The sequence below is a fragment of the Schistocerca serialis genome, chromosome 3, assembly GCF_023864345.2.
Source record: "Schistocerca serialis cubense isolate TAMUIC-IGC-003099 chromosome 3, iqSchSeri2.2, whole genome shotgun sequence".
NCBI classification, from domain to species: Eukaryota; Metazoa; Arthropoda; class Insecta; order Orthoptera; family Acrididae; genus Schistocerca; species Schistocerca serialis.
The window spans coordinates 260,353,215-260,376,873 of NC_064640.1; the positions used below are offsets into that span (position 1 = coordinate 260,353,215).

General features: G+C 43.0%; 1 protein-coding gene across 1 annotated transcript in view; it reads right to left on the minus strand.

Moving 5' to 3' along the window:
- The window catches only part of LOC126470030 (dedicator of cytokinesis protein 3), a 1,043,796-nt gene that overhangs the window by 707,876 nt on the left and 312,261 nt on the right, over nucleotides 1–23,659 (minus strand). Inside the window, exon 3 of the mRNA XM_050097517.1 lies at nucleotides 19,681–19,721. Coding sequence (XP_049953474.1) covers nucleotides 19,681–19,721 — 41 coding nt within the window. The remainder of the gene's footprint in view (nucleotides 1–19,680; nucleotides 19,722–23,659) is intronic.

A 23,659-nucleotide genomic window follows, 5' to 3' on the forward strand; every position in this document is an offset into this window, starting at 1 on the left:
CAGAAAACGTAACAATTAGGTTCCTTTCAGAGTATGCTGACACAATAACCCTGTACTTAGTAATCATATACAAACGCTCATTCGACGAAAGATCCCTGCCATAAGACTGGAAAGCTGCACAGGTCACACTATTACTCAAGAAAGGAAATAGGAGTAATCTGCTGAATTACAGACCCATATCACCGACTTCGATTTGCAGTACGATTTTGGAACATGTACTGTGTGCGAACATTATGAATTACCTCGAAGATAACGGTCTATTGACAGTCAGCAACGCAAATTTAGGCAAAATTCAGAAACTGTCATTCTCATGGAATACAACTAGCTCTTTACTCACACGAAGAAATGAGTGTTATCGACAATATATCGTTAAATTGATCCCATATTTATAGATTTTCAGGAGCCTTTTAACACCGTTCCTCACAAGCGACTTCTAATCAAATATGCGTGCCTACGGAGAATCGCTTCCGTTGTGCGACTAGATCCGTGATTTACACTGAGAAAGGTCACAGCGCGTAGTAATCGACGTAAAATCATGTAGTAAAACAGAAGTGATACCTGTCGTTCACCAAGGATGTGTTATAGGCCTTCTACTGTTCCTAATCTATGTAATCGATATGGGAGATAATCTGAGCAGCCGGCCGATGTGGCCGTGCGGTTCTAGGCGCTAGTCTTAGCCGGCACGGTAACTCAGCGTGTTCGGTCAGGGGGTTAGCTGCCGCCCCTGTAATAAAAAAACTGAGTTAATGGATCAACGACGAACTGAAACGGGTGTCTTGCGACGTCCGCCCCGAGTAGATACAACGAACGAAAACGGACAAAATGACATTTAAAAAAGAAAAAGTCCGGAACCGCGCGACCACTACGGTCGTAGGTTCGAATCCTGCCTCGGGCATGGATGTGTGTGATGTCCTTAGGTTAGTTAGGTTTAAGTAGTTCTAAGTTCAAGGGGACTGATGACCTCAGATGCTAAGTCCCATAGTGCTCTGAGCCATTTGAACCATTTTGCAACGTCTGCGTGCTCACCTTTCTCACTCAACGCAAGGTGACTGTTCTTCAAATCCTTCCTTATTCTCCATATTTGGCAACGGAAGTCTTCCTTTTGCTTCCCCGCCTTAAATTCGCCCTCAAAGGCATACGCTTCGTATATGTTACGAGCGACCACCGTGCCTCGAGTGAGAGCGTTTGCTGACAATTTGCAACAGCTTTACAACCGATGCCAGAATTATGTTGCAACTAATAATAATTACTCAGAAGACAAAAAAGGTACACCTATGTCTACAGCAATACTCTGCAGTTCACACTTAAGTGCCGGGCAAAGGGTTCTTCTAACTTTCTACAGACTATTTCTCTACCGTTCCACTCTCGAACAGTGCGTGGGAAAAATGAACATTTAAATCTTTTTTCTACGAGCTCTGATTTCAGTAAAATATTTTCACAATCAAAGGGAGAAGTTGGTGACTGAATATTCGTGAAAAGATCTCCCTGCAACGAAAAACGCCTTTGTTTTGATGACTGCCATCACAACTCACTTATCATGTCCGTGATACTCTCTTCCCTATTTCGCGATAGTACAAAACGAACTGCCCTTCTTTGGATTTTTCAATGTCCTCTGTCAACCGTATCTGGTAACGATCCCATACCGCATAGCAATACGCTAAGCAGAGGACGAACAAGCATAGTGTAGGCAAGTCTCTTTAGTAGACATGTTGCACCTTCTGAGTGTTCTGCCAATAAAACGCACTCTTTAGTTTGCCTTCCCCACAACATTATCTTTGTGATCGTACCAGTTTAAGTTTTTGGTAACTGTTATCCAAAGGTATTTAGTTGAATTGACAGCCTTTAAATTTGTATTTTTTCGTGTAACTGAAATTAAACGGATTTCTTTTCGTACTGATGTGGATGACAGCACGCTTTTGTTATTCAGAGATAATTGCTACTTTTCGCACCATACAGATCTCGTGATGATGTTTGGTTTGTGGGGCGCTCAACTGCGCGGTCGTCAGCGCCCGTACAAAGTCCCAATTTTTACACATTCCAATTTTTTCACAATCCAATCTAGCCACTGCCACGAATGATAATGATGAAATGATGACAACACAAACACCCAGTTCCCGGGCAAAGAAAATCCCCGACCCGGCCGGGAATCGAACCCGGGACCCCAAACAACAGGTGACTACGGCACTCCAAGCGATTCCTCAAGAAGCGTTCGCTGACGGTTTCTAACAACTTTACAACCGACATCAGAGTTGTGTTGTAACTAATGGCGATTTCTTTGAAGGTTAGTAAAGGTATTTTGTTTGTAATTCTCGTTTTATTTTCTGCGACCATTCACCGAACTTCTCACACTCACCTACCATGCAGACTACAGTCCCGAAAAACAGCCGAAGAAGTATCGGATCTCGCGGCAGACATTAGAAAAAGAAGACTGAAACTGTATGGACATACCAACAACTCCTAACGACAAACCTCAATCACAAAACTGCAATATACATAGAACAACTCAAAACATTACCCTTGATTCTGCAGGTCAGAAATGAATTAGGAAAGGCTTATGTATGTTCATTAGACATTTTCAACATGAAGTCATAGAGGCAAAAGCCCGCATCTCGTGGTCGTGCGGTAGCGTTCTCGCATCCCACGCCCGGGTTCCCGGGTTCGATTCCCGGCGGGGTCAGGGATTTTCTCTGCCTCGTGATGGCTGGGTGTTGTGTGCTGTCCTTAGGTTAGTTAGGTTTAAGTAGTTCTAAGTTCTAGGGGACTTATGACCACAGCAGTTGAGTCCCATAGTGCTCAGAGCCATTTGAACCATAGAGGCAAAAAATTAGCATGTCGGGAGTACTGCCAGAGAATGAAGTCACCACCAGACCAGGGTCAAAGTGCACTGAAGAAAGAAAAAGAATCCACGGAGAAAAAAAAGAGGTTCTTGGAAACACGTAAGAATGAAACGTGAAAGCTTTGCGTGATCCGACAGGACCCTGCCACGAGTAACGTAATAAATATTCAGGCAATTTGCGTTAAGGTCAGAATGGAGGTAGAACTCGGTGCACCACATCTGAAAAACAATGGCAACATAGAGTGAGAAATCTGCTATCCATTTTGTGCACCGCAAGCGAACCTAATTTGCAGCAAAGTGTTTGTAAACAAGAGGCGCTGTTTCGCATGAAATTCGTCAGTAAACGAATTTTATAGATAACGTATTGCCGGTTAGTTTGTAGTCTAGTAATGAACAGCGTATGGCCAGAGTAAGATGTAAACACGCAAGACTGTGGCAGCCAGTGCAACGCTCCCGCGCCGGAGGTGAGAGCGCAGAGGCGAAGGCGAGTACTTGCTCTGCTTCCTGGGGAAGCCGGCAACTGGCTGGCCTCCGAAAGGCTTGCGAGTGCACGCCGCCAAGCGGCAAGGACACCCACATCCAAACCTGCGCCCGGCCGCAGTAATTGTTTCCTCTCGTTTATTTGCTCGCGCCTGCATATCCGATGCGCGTGCGCGCAACGCCACGGAGCTATTCAATACTGAAACTACGTTATGAGATTGCACCTTTCAAATTCTTACACGCAGGGTTACCATTTGGCGTAAGAACAGAAAGAAAGCGGGTACTTAGATGCCGGCTCGCCGCGCTGACCAGTGCACCTACGGGTGCACACAGAGAATGCTGGTTAGCCTTCTAACCAAGGTGCAGCAGTGCCATTACGAGTAGAACGTCGCGCGCCCTCCGTTAGCTCTGCAGTCTCCCTCACACGATTTTATAGAAACTAACCGTCTAAAAAACTTGATTTTTACGTTGGTTATAACTTTATCTTCCAGTTTCATGGAGAAGTGCCTACCACTTCCTTAATGGTCATAGTTATTGTCATATTTCACACACAAGTAATATGCTGCACAAAATTCGAAAACGTTGCGTTGAAAAATAAGAGTCGCTATGAATTTGTGTTTGAGTATTAGACCACATATTTCAGCATATGAAATGCAACTAACATTTTGAATTTTTCTTTAAAGTTTGGAGGGGATCAATATTTGACCCCAGTCTCGAGAAAATCGATTTTATGTAGTGAATTCACTTCTAATAGCAACGCGCGATAGTGAAGTGTTCATAACATCTCTCATATCTTCTAAACCGTTCCAGATACCGAGCCGGCCGGAGTGGCCGTGCGGTTGTAGGCGCTACAGTCTGGAGCCGGGCGACCGCTACGGTCGCAGGTTCGAATCCTGCCTCGGGCATGGATGTGTGTGATGTCCTTAGGTTAGTTTGGTTTAATTAGTTCTAAGATCTAGGCGACTGATAACCTCAGAAGTTAAGTCGCATAGTTCTCAGAGCCATTTGAACCAGATACCGAAGCGAGATTTTGGGAAATGATAGCATGCTAAGAGGAGGGTATTTTGTCGCACGGTTAACATGCAGAACTTTCTAGTCTGCGACGATATACGAGTAACTACAGACTTTAATGGAATAATTTAATTTTTAAGGGCTGTCAATTGCTAGTGAAGTGAACATTAGTGCGTCTTTTCAAAAACGTAAGAGAAGAAATTACACATACAGTTTTAGAGTGAAGATGTGCTTTTTCATAAGCTATTGAACTGACTTGTCCTCACTTAATCATCTAATAAAACATAGTTTTGGAAGATCTAGGGTGCAGGAAGAAAATTCCTTAGTTTGCATCAGTACCAGCTGTTCCTTGTTAAAAGCTGCGCGGGGTAGCCGTGTGGTTTGAGGCGCCTTGCTACTGTTCGCGCGGCTCCCATCGTCGGAGGTTCGAGTCCTCCCTCGGGCGTGTGTGTGTGTGTGTGTGTGTGTGTGTGTGTGTGTGTGTGTGTGTGTGTGTGTGTGTGTGTGTTGTCCTTAGCGTAAGTTAGTTTAAGTTAGAATAAGCAGTGTTCCCCCCCCACCCCCATGCACCATGGACCTTGCCGACGGTGGGGAGGATTGCGTGCCTCAGCGATACAGATAGCCGTACCGTAGGTGCAACCACAACGGAGGGCTAGCTGTTGGAAGGCCAGACCAACGTGTGGTTCCTGAAGAGCGGCAGCAGCCTTTTCAGTAGTTGCAAGGGCAACAGTCTGGATGATTGACTGATCTGGCCTTGTAACACTAACCAAAACGGCCTTGCTGTGCTGGTACTCCGAACGGCTGAAAGCAAGGGGAAACTACAGCCATAATTTTTCCCGAGGGCATGCAGCTTTACTGTATGGTTAAATGATGATGGCGTGCGTCCTCTTGGGTAAAATATTCCGGAGGTAAAATAGTCCCCCATTCGGATCTCCGGGCGGGGACTACTCTGGGGGACGTTGTTATCAGGAGAAACAAAACTGGCATTCTACGGATCGGAACGTGGAATGTCAGATCCCTTAATCGGGCAGGTAGGTTAGGAAATTTAAAAAGGGTTCAAAAAATGGTTCAAATGGCTCTGAGCACTATGGGACCTAACATCTATGGTCATCAGTCGCCTAGAACGTAGAACTAATTAAACCTAACTAACCTAAGGACATTACACACATCCATGCCCGAGGCAGGATTCGAACCTGCGGCCGTAGCGGTCGCTCGGCTCCAGACTGTAGCGCCTAGAACCGCATGGCCACTCCGGCCGAACCAGAGGTTGCAGAGTGTTTCAGGGAGAGCATTAGGTAACGATGGACATGAATGGGGGGGAAGAAATACAATAGAAGAAGAATGGGTAGCTTTGAGAGATGAAATAGTGAAGGCAGCAGAGGGTCGAGTAGGTAAAAAGACGAGGGCTAGTTGAAATCCTTGGGTAACAGAAGAGATGTTGAATTTAATTGATGAAACGAAAAAATACAAAAATGCAGTAAATGAAGCAGGCAAATAGAAATACAAACGTCTCAAAAATGAGTTCGACAGGAAGTGCAAAATCGCTAAGCAGGGATGGCTAGAGGACAAATGTAAAGATGTAGAGGCGTATATCACTAGGGGTAAGATAGATACTGCCTACAGGAAAATTAAGGAGACCTTTGGAGAAAAGAGAACCACTTGTATGAATATCAAGAGCTCAGATGGAAACACAGTTCTAAGCAAAGAAGGGAAAGCAGAAAGGTGGAAGGAGTATATAGAGGGTCTATACGAGGGCGATGTTCTTGAGGACAATGTTATAGGAATAAAAGAGAATGTAGATGAATATGATATGGGAGATATGATACTGCGTGAAGAGTTTTCATAGCACTGAAAGATCTAAGTCGAAACAAGGCCCCGGCAGTAGACAACATTCCATTAGAACTACTGATAGCCTTGGGAGAGCCAGTCCTGACAAAACTCTACCATTTGATGAGCAAGATGTATGAGACAAGCGAAATACGCTCAGACTTCAAGAAGAATATAATAATTCCAAACACAAAGGAAGCAGATGTTGACTGTGTGAAAATTACCTATGTTTGTTGTGCCAGCGGGCACTGAATCTCGCGGTGGGGAGTTGTCATATGATTTTGTCTCATCAGTTTAGTGACCCCACTCACTAAAGAGATTCAGCCTCTGACAAGAAAATATGAGTAAGTATGAACGCAAAATAGGCTCGTTTGAGCCAAAGTGGCCAGTATAGAAAGAAAATAACTCTCACTGCTTACTAATAAAAATTAGATGTCGGAACAATTCTGATTTTGCGCAAAATTTCGTCAGAATATCAACAAAATAGACACAGTTAGGTGGTAGATTCAAGATGCTCTTTGTGAGAATAAAACGGACATAAGAGTTTACACTGCCAATCATTCTGAATGGATCACCTCTAAAAATGTATTCTGTTCCCAATTTCAGGAAAATTTTACGTTGCTAGGAATGGGAATGGTGCCAGTGATAATATACTAACAGATCGATGATTGTGTTTATCGTTAGTTTCCACTAGCAGTTAAAGTTCACCAATCCTAAAGCTAGCTACAATGCATTTTGAAGTGTAGCTTGTTTGGATACACACGCCAACTGTGAAACTGGTGTCTAAATTCTCATTTGAGGCACTCATAAGCATTCACAGCGCCAGCAAACAATACCTCCGGTGTTAGCACGCTCTGCCTGTAGACTTTGGCCTTTAACACACAGCATAAATATGAACCTAGTGGTGACCTTCGTAGCCCCGCAATACCACCACCGCAGTGATGCGCGCATTTAAGTCACCGCCAGATTCAACTTGACATAACCAAAAAATCGTCTACAGTTGAAATTATATTTATATGTTGTTTTTCCTTCTGAATGGTTTACACTTCAGGCAAGAGAGCATGTGTGACGTACACACTTTTTTTTAATAGGTTAGAGGAATTTCTCCGTCAGAACAGTAATGAACTGCCTGCCAGAATTGAATATAGATCAGCCACATTACTCTCAGGAGACATTTATCCCCTTAGGTAGGAAATAGAAGATGCTAATGTGACATTAGTAAACATCAGGAGCATCTATGGTACTGACCAGTTACTATTACGAGCAGAAAGTTAACTGAATTCAGAAGTGAATAGCAGCCGAATCCTCAGTTCAGACTGAAATATATTTCGCGAGGATACGTTAGACACCAATAGTGGCGACGTATTTATTTCTTTAATGAACAGGATAATATTTAGGGAAGTTATTAGAGAGTCCGAATGTGAAATGATCTGGCCGAACTTAAGCATCAAAGGTAGGACAAACATGTCAACTGGATGCATTTATAGACCACCTGCATAGGGAGCTGTAGTGACAGAGCGCTTCAGAGAGAACTTGTACTTTCATGATCATGTTATTGTAACAGAGGGACACTAATTTGCTAGCTATAGAATGAGAAAGACACGCGATAAAATTTAGTGACAGATGCAGGGATTCTTGTGAGATTGTTCTGACTGTATTGTCTGAAATCACTTCGACATGATAGAGAGAGATCAAACTCGCGAGGGCAACGTTTTAGAGGTCCTAACAACAAACAGACCCGCACATTTCGAATCAGTTAAAGTAGAGGGTACACGTGATTACAAAGCTTTGCTAACATCAATGATTACAGGTGTAACATGGAATGTTACGAAAGGCAGAAAAGCAGGCCACTGTGATCGAGCGGGTCTCGGCGCTTCAGTCTGCAACCACGTGGCTGCTACGGTCGCAGGTTCGAATCCTGCCTCGGGCATGGATGTGAGTGATGTCCTTAGGTTAGTTAGGTTTAAGTAGTTCTACGTGTAGGGGACTGATGACCTCAGATGTTAAGTCCCATAGTGGTCGGAGCCATTTGAAAGGCAGGAAAATATACTTGCTTGGCAAGACTGGCCATGGTACAAACTGCAGCCATCTGAGAAGTCAACATTAGATATTTAGCTCCCAGGACTACGATGTACAGCACAGATAGGAAAATTTCAAAAGCACTATTCAATGCGCCTTAGACAAGTGTACACAGGGCAAGATTTTAAGCGAAAGAAAAAAAAAACCTCCGCGGTTTAATAGCTGTCTTAGGAAGTTTCTACGAAAGCAAAATGAGCCGCATCACATTATACATATGCTGAACAGAGCAAAACTAGGGAATGAGAGAAATAAAATGTTGCCAATCAATCTGACTAAAAAACCCCAAGATGTTAGGATGTTTTGGTCTACGTAAAGTCCTCAAGCGGATCAAATCTTCTGTTCAGTCATAAAGACACCATACAGGCGCCGAAATGTTACATGACAGAGAGAAAGCTGAAATGCTGAATTCGGTCTTCCGAAACTCTTTCACCCAGAAGATCGCAATATGGTTCCTGTTTCATTTATCACTCGAACGCCGAAATGGTAGATATTGAGTACGTGATCTCGGTATAAAAAAGCAACTAAAATCGCTCAGGACTGGATGATTACCTGTGAAATTCTACGGAGATTGTAACCTCCCCCTCACTTACCGACCTTAATGACAGTGAAAAATGAAACCGCGTGTACCTAATGGGAGTTTTGGAAAAGCAATCGTCACCGAAGTTAACCTGTCGGTAAAGAGGGAGGAAAGGGTTACATCTTAATGAAAGGAAATGTGCTAATGAAACTGGTGGAAATTAATTTTGAAAAGGGGTAAAGTTAATAAAGAAGTAAATGTGCAGCCGTTACGTTAACAATTAACTAGCGGTAATTAGGTATTTGAGATTTGGGGGAAATCACGGTCGCCAGTCCTAAGGACAATTACTATAGTAACTGAAAAAGAAAGGTTATTACACATATAATTAGCACTAGAAGCGTGGCAACTGAAGGTTGACACGTGTAGTGTGAAAACTGAAAGTTTGTCAGAAGTAATAAATTTCGCTACACCCTGACTTAATTTAGCAAAAGAATTAATAAACCCGGAAAATCGAAAGTTAATTTAGTGACTGAAGTTAATAGTGAGCTTTCTTTCTGAAGCACATCGAAATTCAGTAACATACAGTTAGTCTTGGACTACCTCAACAATCATTTCAAAAACTACTTGAATCTACGCAATTTAGAAAGAAGAGATTTAACTTTGAACGTGAATTAAATGATTCTGAACAATTAACGATAGTAAAATTTAGTACGTACCAAGCTGAGCTGCAGTCACAGGTAAGCTAAAATACGGTAACAAAGCTCGCACTCTTAATTCGTGCTTGTGTAATCTGAATATTGTAGCCAGCTATTAATGCCATAATTGAACTTTGAAATTAAAGCAGTGAAAACGAGTTAGCTATATTACTTTAATGCTGGCGTTTGAATTTCAACGACACTCGGGTTCATTTCGGAAAAGGAAGGGACTCTGCTTGGTAATGCAATTGGGACAATGAGCAACAAAAGTTCATGCTAAGTTGCTGTAATTATAGTGACGAAAATGGTACAGTTTGAAAAGCTGAGGTCTGCCGTACAGTTCTGAAACTTTACGTGCTTTTAGTCTTCCTTGTTGGTTGATTGAAGGTTTGAAGCCGTCGATCGAGGAGGTGGCGACAGTCACTCATTGTCGGCCGTCGCTGTTGCAGAAGCTGGATGTTGGAGCGCCTTCTTCTCGACACGGTCACCAGGCGAAACGGGCTCTTGATGTGCGCCAGCTAATGCTTCCCGTCCGCGACACCATGTCAGAAACTATCATCGCGAGTCGAGCGCAATTACATGCTGCCAAACCCCGAAAGCGCGGCAACTCGCGGGAGCGTCACACAACACCTGCTCCACTCGCTACTCCCGCCAGACTCTCACTGCTCTGCCCGCGCTCCACGCGGCAGAGTTAACACTACCAAAGATCCTACACACTTTGATTCTTCACACGACCCATCGATGTAATCGTTCGATAGCAGTTTTCCCTAGGCAAGACCCAGCGTAAAAATACAAATAATATTTACGAAACAAACCAATTATACATCGACATGAGTGCATAAATATATATATACAAATAGTAAAACAATTACAATATGTGAAGACACAGAAATATCATATATATAGGTAGCAAAAATAAGGAAAACAAATTATAGTACAATAGATGGAAATAGGAGGATATGCATTTCCGGCGTTACAAGATTATGCGTAAGAACTTGGTACCCTTCTAGCAGTACTCCACCGCTGGTCGCTGAGGTCGCCGGTGTAACGACGGGTACCTAGCGACTGGAAAAATAGGTCATTTTCGTTTTTAAGAAGGGTCGTAGGACAGATGTACATAATTAAAGGCTCGCATCGCTGCCATCACTCTGCTTTAGAATTATGGAACGTTCTTTATGCTCACGTACACTACTGGACATTAAAATTGCTACACCATGAAGAAATGCAGATGATAAACGGGTATCCATTAGACAAATATATTATACTAGATCTGACATGTGATTACATTTTCATGTGATTTGGGTGCATAGATCCTGAGAAATCATTACCTAGAACAACCACCTCTGGCCGTAATAACGGCCTTGATACGCCTGGGCATCGAGTCAAACAGAGCTTGGATGGCGTGTACAGGTACAGCTGCCCATGCAGCTTCAACACGATACCACAGTTCATCAAGAGTAGTGACTGGCGTATTGTGACGAACCAGTTGCTCGGCCACCATTGACCAGACGTTTTCAGTTGGTGAGAGATCTGGAGAATGTGCTGGCCAGGGCAGCAATCGAACATTTTCTGTTTCCAGAAAGGCCTGTACAGGACCTGCAACATGCGGTTGTGCATTATCCTGATGAAAAGTACGGTTTTGCAGGGATCGAATGAAGGGCAGAGCCACGGGTCGTAACACATCTGAAATGTAACGTCCACTGTTCAAAGAGCCGTCAATGCGAACAAGACGTGACCGAGACGTGTAACCAATGGCACCCCATACCATCGCGCCGGGTGATACGCCAGTATGGCGATGACGAATACACGATTCCAACGTGCGTTCACCGCGATGTCGCCAAACACGGATGTGACCATCACGATGCTGTAAATAGAACCTGGATTCATCCGAAAAAATGACGTTTTGCCATTCGTGCACCCAGATTCGTCGCTGAGTACACCATCGCAGGCACTCCTGTCTGTGATGCAGCGCCAAGGGTAACCGCAGCCATGGTCTCCGAGCTGATAGTCCATACTGCTGCAAACGTCGTCGAACTGTTCGTGCAGATGGTTGTTGTCTTGCAAACGTCCCCATCTGTTGGCTCAGGGATCGAGGCATGGCTGCACGATCCGTTACAGCCATGCGGATAAGATGACTGTCATCTCGACTGCTAGTGATACGAGGCCGTTGGGATCCAGCACGGCGTTCCTTATTACTCTCCTGAACCCACAGATTCCATATTCTGCTAACAGTCATTGGATCTCGACCAACGCGAGCAGCAATGTCGCGATAGGCTACAATCCGACTTTATCAAAGTCGGAAACGTGATGGTATGCATTTCTCCTCACAACGTTTCACCAGGCAAGGCCGGTCAACTGCAGTTTGTGTATGAGAAATCGGTTGCAAACTTTCCTCATGTGAGCACGTTGTAGGTGTCGCCACCGGCGCCAACCTTGTGTGAATGGTCTGAAAAGCTAATCATTTGCGTATCACAGCATCTTCTTCCCGTCGGTTAAATTTCGCGTCTGTAGCACGTCATCTTCGGGGTGTAACAATTTTAATGGCCAGTAGTGTATTATGGCGTGTTTGCAGAATGAAAATCCCTTGTTTAAAAATCAACATAGTTTCCGCATACAGAGATCTTGCTAAGCTCAGTTCGCTCTGTTCGTCCATGAAATCAAGAGTGACGCAGACATCGGCACCCATGTTGATAGTGTTACTGGACGTCAGAGAAACATCTGATAATTCCACACTGTCGTTCAGTGAACAAAATACGACCTTACTGACAAGGGAAACACTCGTCGCACCCTCCTCCGATTTATTGGTGAAATCACCCAGTGGATAGTCCGTCTAAAACTGAACACAGATCAAGCATGAAAACAGGAAGAAGGTGAACTGAATTGTGAAAAAAGGAAAATAGAATCAGTGAACGATCCAAGCTCAAGATGTGTATCATCAATGAATTGCAAGAGCTATGGCGTCATGGTTGTGTTGTCACGATGTTGGACTGCACAGAGGGAGATCTATATTCAAACCTCCCCTGTGCCCCACTTTCTTTTTAACAAAATTATGAACTTCCCGTCCGGTCTCTGACGTGTCAGTTCTCCTTCATTAGTCTTGGCAATTGTCATACTATACACTGGTTACAGGATATGAGTCATTTGGTAAGAATATATTACTGTCCTAAGTTAATATGATGAATAGCGGGAGCAGGCGAGATGCCGCATTGCCCTCTCACAGAAATGAAAACAACAAAAACAAAACAAAAAAACCGGGTGTGAACAATGCCACAACAAAGGAAATGAAGAGACAAAACTTCCACAACAGAACGCATGAGTCATAACATGTGGTACTTGTTTAGAACAAATTGGAAGTACGTACGTCTGGAGGTCCCTTACGCCTCGCTGTTGCAAACGGACGTTACGCCACGAAACGGACAACTCTAAAAACAACAAACAGACCCGTCAATGACCGGACGGACAGTTCATAATCCTGCGGAAAAAAGTGGGTCACGAAGGAGATTCGAACACGGATCTCCGCCTTCGCAGTCTCTGTGAAAACATAACGACGCCGTGGCCATCCAGATTTGCTCTATGCTGCAGATATTAATCTTGGGCCGTTCACTGTTGTATTTTGCTTCTTTTCTCACCGTTCAGTACGCCTTCCCCCTGTTTTCTTGCTTGATCTGTGTTTATTTTTTGACGGACTATTCACTGGGTCATCTTACCAACTAAATATGAGGGGGTTGCGATGAGAAATTTCCCTTGTGAGCATTACACCAGATTGGACTCAACATGTCGCTCTTAACCAAACAAAATCGACATATGTAAAGGTAATTTCTGAAAGTACCACAGGGGAAGTGTGATAGGACAGTCGCTGCATACAGTACACAGCGTTTACCTGGTGTGAGTGCAGAGATTTCAATTCGTGACTGAGGACTGTGTACTGAACAACATTACATCAGCATGTACGTTATTTGTAGACTACTAAATATAGCCGTATGTCTTTAGTTGGTTAGCACTTCCAAGTGCATGCGGCAAGAGGAAGCCATGAATGTACATTTTCCAATGGGCAACAGTTCGGGAGTCGAACTATGGACGCGGGCACGAGAAACGGTTAGTCTATACTGACGGGCGTAGTCCACTTAGTGATACAGTACTATTGTGCAGAAAACATCAGGTCGTAAAGTTCGTGACGTGTTCGTGGGAAGGCTATGCAACGAACATATTGAGGTACCACATACAAAAATACCTGCACTTACACTCGGTATGTAAATGATCTAATGCAAAACGTCGGAAGCTGTATGACGCTGATCACGGATGATGCGGTTGTCTATAAGAAGGCAGCAGCGCCAGAAGTCCACAGAGAGCTTCAGGTAGACCTACAGAGAATCGAAGATTGGTGCTGGGACTGATGGCTGACACTGAAAGGAAATAAATGTAACGTACTGTGCATAAATGGGCGAAAAGATCCACTACTGTTCGATTACGCTGCTGGCAAAAACACTTGAAACAGTAACTACCGAAAAAATACTGGGCGAGTCAGAAATAACGTCGCTTTTCAGTTGGCTATGAGGACTGTGAGTGTGCACGCAGGTGACACACTAACGGCGTTGCAAGGGAGTGGGAAATTCAGTTACGATGGAGAGGTGAAGTGTGCAAGACCGTGTCAGTGTGGTAGAGCTACCCGCAGATTAAACCAGCGCGGACACGACCCGGATGGCCACACCATACGACGCTGGATAGCTAAGCGGTTTAGGGGTGGGTCTGTGCATGATAGCAAATCTCCTGGACAACCCCGAAACGTGAGGACACGGAAAAACATCGACCGTTTGGCATCAGTTCAAACTAGTCCTCAACGATCGCAGGCACTAAAGATGAGCCACAGATTTCTACGGCCAGATGTGTACAAATTCCTCTTTTAACATGCCTATGATTGCCTGTTAGCCAGGCAGGCAAGCTGCTGCATTTCATCTGTAGAACGGGCAGACTGCTCTACTCGTGTCCAAGCCGAGCAGTGCCCAATTCAAGCAGGCTCCAGGAGTCTTACTTGCCTGCCCGTCTTCCCACAGTGCTACACTACGTGGCACTTAACTCTGTACGCTGTCACTGTAGTGTTCTGAGTAGAGTTCGGAGTTTTTAACAGAGTATCACAAGAAGAACCTCAGTGAAATATATATACATTTTGAGTCACTGTAGGCCAGGAAATGGCTGATTTATTTTGTCCTTTTTCCATTTCGGCGTATTTTGGGCTTATTTGTTAATTCTATATGAACGACTTTCTCTGCAACTTCACCCTCTTTCGACTAGGTCTGGCTATTCTCAATTCAGATCATCATCATCATCATCATCAAAAAATGGTTCAAATGGCTCTGAGCACTATGGGACTAAACTGCTGAGGTCATTAGTCCCCTAGAACTTAGAACTAGTTAAACCTAACTAACCTAAGGACATCACAAACATCCATGCCCGAGGCAGGATTCGAACCTGCGACCGTAGCGATCTTGCGGTTCCAGACTGCAGCGCCTTTAACCGCACGGCCACTTCGGCTGGCCGAGGAGGGGAGAGAATGGAGTCAAAGAGTGGGTAGGTGGAGGAGAAACAGGATGGAAGGGTGGTGGGGGGGGGAGAGCGAGCCTGGGAAAAGGACTGAGGGAGGGAGGGCGAGGTGAGGATCATAGTTGATAGGAGGGATAAATGGAGGGAGAGAGGGCATCATCTGGGAGGGGGAGTTGATGGAAACCACCTTGGGAAAGGAGATGACGGGTGTTGAGGTGGAGGGTAGGGGGACACAACGGCGAAGGCGCAGCAGTGGGCTGGGGTTGGAGAGGAGAGGAGCAAGCAGGGGATGAGGGGGATCACGTCAGGGGGAGGTGAAGAGGAGGTGGACATGTTCGAGGAAAAGTGCAGATGGAGGAAAGGAATCAGGTGATATAGGATCCACGTGGGAGACGGATACGGAAGGCGAGGTGGAGTGCATGGCGCTCGAGAATCTGGAGGGACTTATACAATTTGGAGGGAGGGGGGGGGGGCGATGGATATCCTGGCGGGACTGGCATAACAGAGGATGGGACGGATTAAGGATTTGTAGGAGTGGAACACTCGAGCTTCCTCAGTGAGGAACCTTTTTATACAATTTGAATTGCGAGACACCTACCGATTTCTTTGAAACTGTCTCATAAACACGCGAAAGCGTCTCCCCTGATCGTCTTGGATTCTGTTTCGTGAGTGGTATACGAACCCAATTTCTAATCAATCTCCTTTAAGTTCGGTTTGTTTATTTTGCTGCTGCCAGCAAAATGATAAACCAACTGTAGTGAAACTAGCTACCCAAACGTATAGCTGGATAATCAAGTTGCATTAACAGCGCAATACGTTGTTAGGTGCAGCAGGCTGAACGGGTCCCGAGGAGCTTGCCAGGTTTGCGGAAATCCAAGTCGTCCTGCGTTAACCACTGTGCTTCAGTACACGTGTACTCTTGTGTGTCAGTTGCGGAAGGTTGAGCTGCTTTAATGGTTGCGGCGGAGACAGGGGCAGGCAGCCTGGAAGGAGAACTTTCATACCTCTGTCTACGGTGCATGTTACACCTAGATTTGCATGCAGGGCGCTGTAAGATACAGGTAGTGCACACTTAAGGTCGCACGTGTACGATTTTGCACACGTTTCTGGAAATGTGAGCGGCTAATCTAGGAATTGTTGACGGCTTGATGATGACTGACGAAGCACACCTCTTCTTATTGTCATGGACAGTTAAGATGCAAAACTGCCGTTCTTGAGGCACTGAGAACCCGCAGCAAGTCCATGAACAGGAGCTGCACAGCCCGAAACTGTGGTGTGGACTCGCTACAGCTAGGATCAGCGGTCCATATTTGTTTCTGGACGACAATGGTGCAACATATCCTGTGAATTCCGAGCTATATGTGTACATGGTTCGGAATTTTGTCGTTCCTGTGCTACAATAGTATCCCCATCCATTCATGTGTTATCAACAGGACGGTGGAACTGGACATACCGCCAATCTATCAATGGACAAACTGCGTGAAAGTTTTTTTCTGCGAGTCTTATTTTCCATTTTGGTAATGTTGCTTGACTGGCACATTCATCCGAGCTGACGCCTGCCAATTTCTTGCTCTGTGGATATCTTAAATGCCGAGTGTTCGAAAATCGTCCTGCAAACCTCTACACGCTGGACGCTCACATGTGTAGAAATGTATTCCTGTTGCTATACTGGAGAACACTTTGCGTAACAGCTTCATAGCTCGTCTGCATGAGTACTCCGATAAAGGCGGTGCTTATCCCAGTGATGTGATTTTTAAGAAGTGAGTGCTACATACCGCATGAAACTCGAAAGATTAACTAACCCGTCTGCATTTGTAAATCATAACGATCTGTGTTAATCATGTTTTTGAAAACAGTTGAAAAGGGCGTTCTTTCTGGGTCACTCTGTACCTAGGAGTAACTACGTGGAGCGACCTAAAGTGGAATGACCACATAAAACAAATTGTAGATGAAGCAGATGCAAGACTGAGATCCATTGGAAATATCTTAAGAAAATATAATTCATCTACGAAACAAATGGCTCGTAAAACACTTGTTTGTCCTATTCTTGAGAATCGCTCATCAGTCTGAGGCTCTTACCAAGTAGGATTAATAGAAGGGATTGACAAGATCTAGCGAAGAGTGGCTTACTGTGTTCAAGCTTTGGTCTCCCTCTTCAATTTTTACCGCACACACTGCCTTCCACTGCCAAACTGACAATTCCTTGATGCCTCAGGACGTGGCCTACCTACCGATCCCTATTTTAGTCTACATCTACATTTGTACTCCGCAAGCCACCCAACGGTGTGTGGCGGAGGGCACTTTACGTGCCACTGTCATTACCTCCCTTTACTGTTCCAGTCGCGTATGGTTCGCGGGAAGAACGACTGTCTGAAAGCCACATTCGTGATCTCCTCGGGAGGTATAAGTAGGGGAAGCAATACATTCGATACCTCATCGAGAAACGCACCCTCTCGAAACCTGGCGAGCAAGCTACACCGCGATGCAGAGCGCCTCTCTTGCAGAGTCTGCCACTTGAGTTTGTTAAACATCTCCGTAACGCTATCACGGTTACTAAATAACCTTGTGACGAAACGCGCCGCTCTTCTTTGGATCTTCTCTATCTCCTACATCAACCCGATTTGGTACGGATCTCACACTGATGAGCAATACTCAAGTATAGGTCGAACGAGTGTTTTGTAAGCCACCTCCTTTGTTGATGGACTAAATTTTCTAAGGACTCTCGCAATGAATCTCAACCTGGTACCCGCCTTACCAACAATTAATTTTATATGATCATTCCACTTCAAATCGTTCCGCACGCATACTCCCAGATATTTTACAGAAGTAACTGCTACCAATGTTTGTTCCGCTATTATATAATAGCATTCAGTTTTCTTCCCATTTCGATTCATTACCTCTTCAGTAGCCATCCGATCTATCCATATAAACTTCAGATTTCTTCTGTGGCACCTGATTTCAAAAGCTTCTATTTTCTTCTTGCCTGAATTGCTTATCTTTCACGTTTCACTTTTGTACAAGACTATTTCCAAACAAATACTTCCAGAAAAAACATCCTAACACATTGCCTGGTATTGTAAATCTGCATTTTATATCATATTTACTTCGGTAACTGTCACTTACTTTGCTACCGAAATAGCAAACATCGTCTACTACTTTTAGTGTCTCATTTCCTAATCTAATTTTCGCAGCATCGCCTGACGATGAAAAAATCTACAAATATTATAAATTCAAGTTTACCATTTTTGATTCCATCTTGTACTGTCTGCATTGCCTCGCATTTTCCTACATTTCTCCGGAACCAAAAGTGATCTTTCCAGAGGTCGAATTTTACTAGTCCTTCCATCCTTTCGTAAATAACTCGTCTCAGTATTTTGCAACCATGATTTTATTATTGGTTTTGTAATATTCACACCTGTCAGAACCTGCCTTCCTTGGAACTGGAATTATTACTCTCTTCTTTAAGTCTAAGCTTATTTCCCCTGTCTCATGTCTTGCATATCAAAGGGTATATTCTGCCAAGGAGCTCAATAACTCGAAGGGAACGTCGTGTACTCGAAATAATATTTATTCCCTTTGTATTGCCCTTCCATATATTCCTTCCACTTTTCAGCCTTCCGTTCTTTGCTTTGAACTGGCTTGCCATCTGAGCTCTGTACATTGATACAGCCGCTGCTTCTCTTTTCTTCAAAAGTTTATTTAATTTTCCTGTAGGTGGCGTCTATCTTTCCCACGATCATGCATGTTTCTACAGCTTACCGTCACATATCCGCCTGACAACGAAATCGGGAATAGTTCATTTGTTGACTTTAGAGTAGACGAACCTTCCAACCTGATTTTTATACTAGAGGCATCGAACTATCTTACAACGCATGAAGTGTTCACGCTCTGCAGAATAAACTGCTCTCGTTTCTCGCCCAACAACAGACACTGTCGCTGCGTTCCACGCAGTCCGTATGTCGATATCTCTAACACTCTTATTGGGTAGGGTCCGAATACTTCGCGCACATACTGTGTAAGAATTTGCACGGATAATAAACACACTATATCAGACAGTTCCATAAAACCCGTCTACCTATGAGTTGTGTCTTTGGCGTGTTGATTTACATCTTCAAATGTCCCGCTGATTCAATCCGCGAATCACTATCGTGTCCATGAAGGAGTAAAATAAGTTATTTGCTGCAAAAAGTATTGCTAATTGAAAAATTCTGTAGAGATTTAAAGCGTCAATCGAAACAGGATTTATCGCGGATTGTGAAGATTATAAAGTCAAAGGAGAAGGATTTAGTGCACAGAACATGCAACATGGGAGGTGACAAATGCTTAACTGTTACAAAGCTCGCCAATAGCCTGGCATTAACGAGAAAGATTTTTAATGTCGACAGGAATTAAGATTTTTAATAATTGTACCCATACTTTTATTCCCTGTTTTCATGAAGTAGCATGTTACGCTTGATGAAACTGTAAACTTTAGGGAAAAACGTTTCCCGCTCAAATATTTTCATTGAGAGTTCAGGTTAAGACAAAGTGTGCTACAACTAGTTAAAACAGCAATAAGATAACTATCTAAACAGTAAAAGACAGGCCAATTATAGTAAACATGCACAACACGGTTTAGCTGTTTCATTGCTGCACGGGAGAAAAAATGGTGGAACTAAACAACTTGAGCAGCGGAAATTTGTAATTTATTTCCTTACCTTTATCGATCTGTTTTTCTGCGAGAATCCTCTGTACCAACCTGTGGAAGAAAACGAATTGCAAATGAAAACTATATACAAGCAAAACATTTATTCAAATTTAAGACACACTGCACTGTGTTGGCAGAAAGAAATATACAGTATCAGAGTTGTAAAAATAACAAAGTGTGAAAATAAGGTAACAATACCGTTACAACAAATACAAATCAAAATCAAACACAGCGTTCTCATCATAGATGTTACCTAGGATCACCTTCGGAAGCTTTCTATGCTATTACTGTTCGAAGTTCCATTCTCACTGATATCTTTAAGCATACAATAATTTCTTGAGTTTCAGTAAGATCAATCATCTGGACGACTTAACGCGCGAGTGAGGAACGTAAGCGCAGAGGGCAGCTGAATGTTCGAAAAATATTCTGCCAAATGTTTGTGCACATTTTGCAACTGTATGAGATCCACCACATAACAAAGCCACGTACGGTCTGTTTCAAGTTATATTTTACGTGGGAAATGTTTTCAGCACATACTTATTGAACTTTGGAGCATCAGTTCGCTTTAATTCAATCAGGAAGAATCATTGCTACGGTCTCTAGTGGATAATAAAAATTTTGTGGAATCTGCTGTCACCTAATGTAACTGCAGGCTTCGAGCCTTATTTACTAAACTATCAGGTGCAAGCGCCAGATAATTGTTCAGTGCATTAGAGGGCGTATGCGGTAGCTACATACTTTCTCTTCTCCCGCTTCAGATTAAGCTAGAGCGCCGAGAAAAAGTGTTTTCAAAAAATTAAAAGCATAAGGCGTAAATTACATTTCTCAAGCATGATATTTTCATATTATAAATGTTTCAAATGGCTCTGAGTACTGTGGGACTTAACTTCTGAGGTCATCAGTCCCCTAGAACTTAGAACTACTTAAACCTAACTAACCTAAGGAAATCACACACATCCGTGCCCGAGGCAGGATTCGAACCTGCGACCGTAGCAGTCGCGCGGTTCCGGAATGAAGCGCCTAGAACCGCTCGGCCACCGCGGCCGGCTTCATATTATATGGTCGCAACATAGATCTGGTTATTTTTCTACATTTCCATCATCTACGTCCAAGCATTTTGAAATATCATAGAGAAAATCATGAGTGATCGTTAATGCTGACGGCAACCTCAACCAGACGTTACCCAATTGTCCCAAAAAAATGTTGCTGCAAGAGTGATTCAATGCCATTTATGGAGGCAGTACGTGTGTGTTGGCAGGTTTTATTGCGTGCCACACCATAGTCTAAAAAATCATCTACTTCTTCACTCACGGCAGAAATTTCGCACTTGGGGCAGTTTGGAATCGACACGGCCATTTTGATCTCACTTTTCGTATCACCTAATTTTTATTGGAACTGAATCTTTACTTATCGGGAAATAGCCGTATTAATAGCAATAACCTCTGTGCCTCGTGTTTTCGACGAGATGGTTTCATAATCCAGGTTTGAAAAATGTGAAGGGGACACTAAAATCACATCGGAATGTTTATATAGCATCAACATATTTTTTTAATTCTGCCGATAACTTTCTGCAAGGGATGAAACACACATTTGCACTAAACGTTTTGCTTCTAGGGCTGTTAGGCTGACTTAAACACATCATCCTTGGAGGCAGTCCTCCTTCCTGTTTATCCAGACTCAGCCGACGACATTAAGTGATGGTGGCCCCATACGTTCGAATCGGGACTCTTTAAGTCAGTTAACCGAGCAGGTAATGCATTCTCCACATATTACTGTCTTATATTTACTGTCGGAAGAGGTGCAGCCTTGAAAGTTCGAAACCTGGATTTGTAATCGGAATTGCTCTAGTCAGCACAACAGCCAGACTGCTTTTTAATTGTACTGCTTACCTAAACCGTTTTCAAGTATCAGCATGTGCCTGATTTTAAAGAGTTCAGAGTGACATGAGCTCTTTATATTATCTTTTCTGTATAAGCTGGTGTAAGAGGATGGTGAAAGGAATTTAGTGCCCTTGACAATGGAAGATTGTCACAATTAGGCCAAACAGAAATAAAGAAAGTACAATTACAGACAATGAGTGCTGTGTATAGTTTACCATGCAACTTTAGTTTTATGCTTAATGACATTGAAATATAAAGTTGTCTTCAAGGAATAATTTCAATATTTTTGCACAATAAACAGTTATGAGACGTCATTCATTCTGCCATGATTTCAGTCGAACTATCACTCTCGTTATGAATAACCCGACATTCCTTCAAACTTTGCTGCTGACATTTGTTGCAGCAAGAATTAGACCGTTTTCCACTCCTATGTAAATTTTATTTACGTAAACAATCGACCGCAATTAAATTGTAATGCAACTTCTAATGGGACACCCTCCGCTAACAATACCTATTTTTTTTAAATAGAAAAAACCGATACTATGTATACTATAGATTCTTGTGTAGGTGAACATTCTCGGCTGTTTCACTGAAGGAATTTCATTTGATTTTGTATACGATGTATTGTGTTTCAGACTAGAATGTATAAAAAGAAATTAAGTTGTTGCAATCGATACAGATAAAATTATTATTCTTTTAGAAATATCTGAAATTACGAAATTTCTGGTAAACTTGTTGTTGTGGTCTTCAGTCCTGAGACTGGTTTGATGCAGCTCTCCATGCTACTCTATCCTGTGCAAGCTTCTTCATCTCGCAGTACCTACTGCAGCCTGCATCCTCCTGAATCTGCTTAGTGTATTCGTCTCTTGGTCTCCCTCTATGATTTTTACCCTCCTCGCTGTCCCCCAATACTACATTGGTGATCCCTTGATGCCTCAGAACATGTCCTACCAACCGATCCCTTCTTCTAGTCAAGTTGTGCCACAAACTTCTCTTCTCCCCAATCTTATTCAATACTTCCTCATTAGTTACGTGATCTACCCATCTAATCTTCAGCATTCTTCTGTAGCACCACATTTCGAAAGCTCCTATTCTCTTCTTGTCTAAACTATTTATTGTCCACGTTTCACTTCCATACATGGCTACACTCCATACAAATACTTCCAGAAACGACTTCCTGACACTTAAATCTATACTCGATGTTAACAAATTTCTCTTCTTCAGAAACGATTTCCTTGCCATTGCCAGTCTACATTTTATATCATCTCTACTTCGACCATCATCAGTTATTTTGCTCCCCAAATAGAAAACTCCTTTACTACTTTAAGTGTCTCATTTCCTAATCTAATTCCCTCAGCATCACCCGACTTAGTTCGACTACAATCCATTATCCTCGTTTCGCTTTTGTTGATGTTCATCTTATATCTTCCTTTCAAGACACTGTCCATTCCGTTCAACTGCTCTTCCAGGTCCTTTGCTGTCTGACAGAATTACAATGTCGTCAGCGAACCTCAAAGTTTTTATATTACTAACTGCACAATCTAGCGCAGATTATTATATTTATTTCTAGATTCATTTATAAAATAATGTTATATCTTGATGATGATTCTTCTTTTATCAAGAAAGTTCGTAAGTTCTTTTGCTTTGTAGACTCTTTGGAATATTGTGAGTACCGCAGAATGTAGTGGTAGTAGTTGGCATGCCTCTGATGGAGACACTTATTTTTCTTATGATCGGCGCTAACGATGTAATTTAGAATATTAAGTGGAAATTGTAAAAACGGAGTGATTTTGAATTCAAGAATAGTACAGGCAAATCTTCATCAGTTATTTAGTCATCAGGAACCCACAACGTTAAATCAAAATTACAGCTGCAAGAATGTACCTCTAGACACAAGAAGTGTAGCCAACAACAAGAGAACATGAAGATAAGTAAAAAGTTTCTCTTTTGTATATGTTACGCCTCTCGAAGCTTTTGAAACTAATGAAGACACCAAGAAAAATTTAATAGTGATGAGTGAGAGGGTAAGATTACAAATTTCACCCGAGCTTTTTTTTTTATTAATGTTATACTTAAAGAAAGTATCTGACAACTACCTTTTCAGGGAAA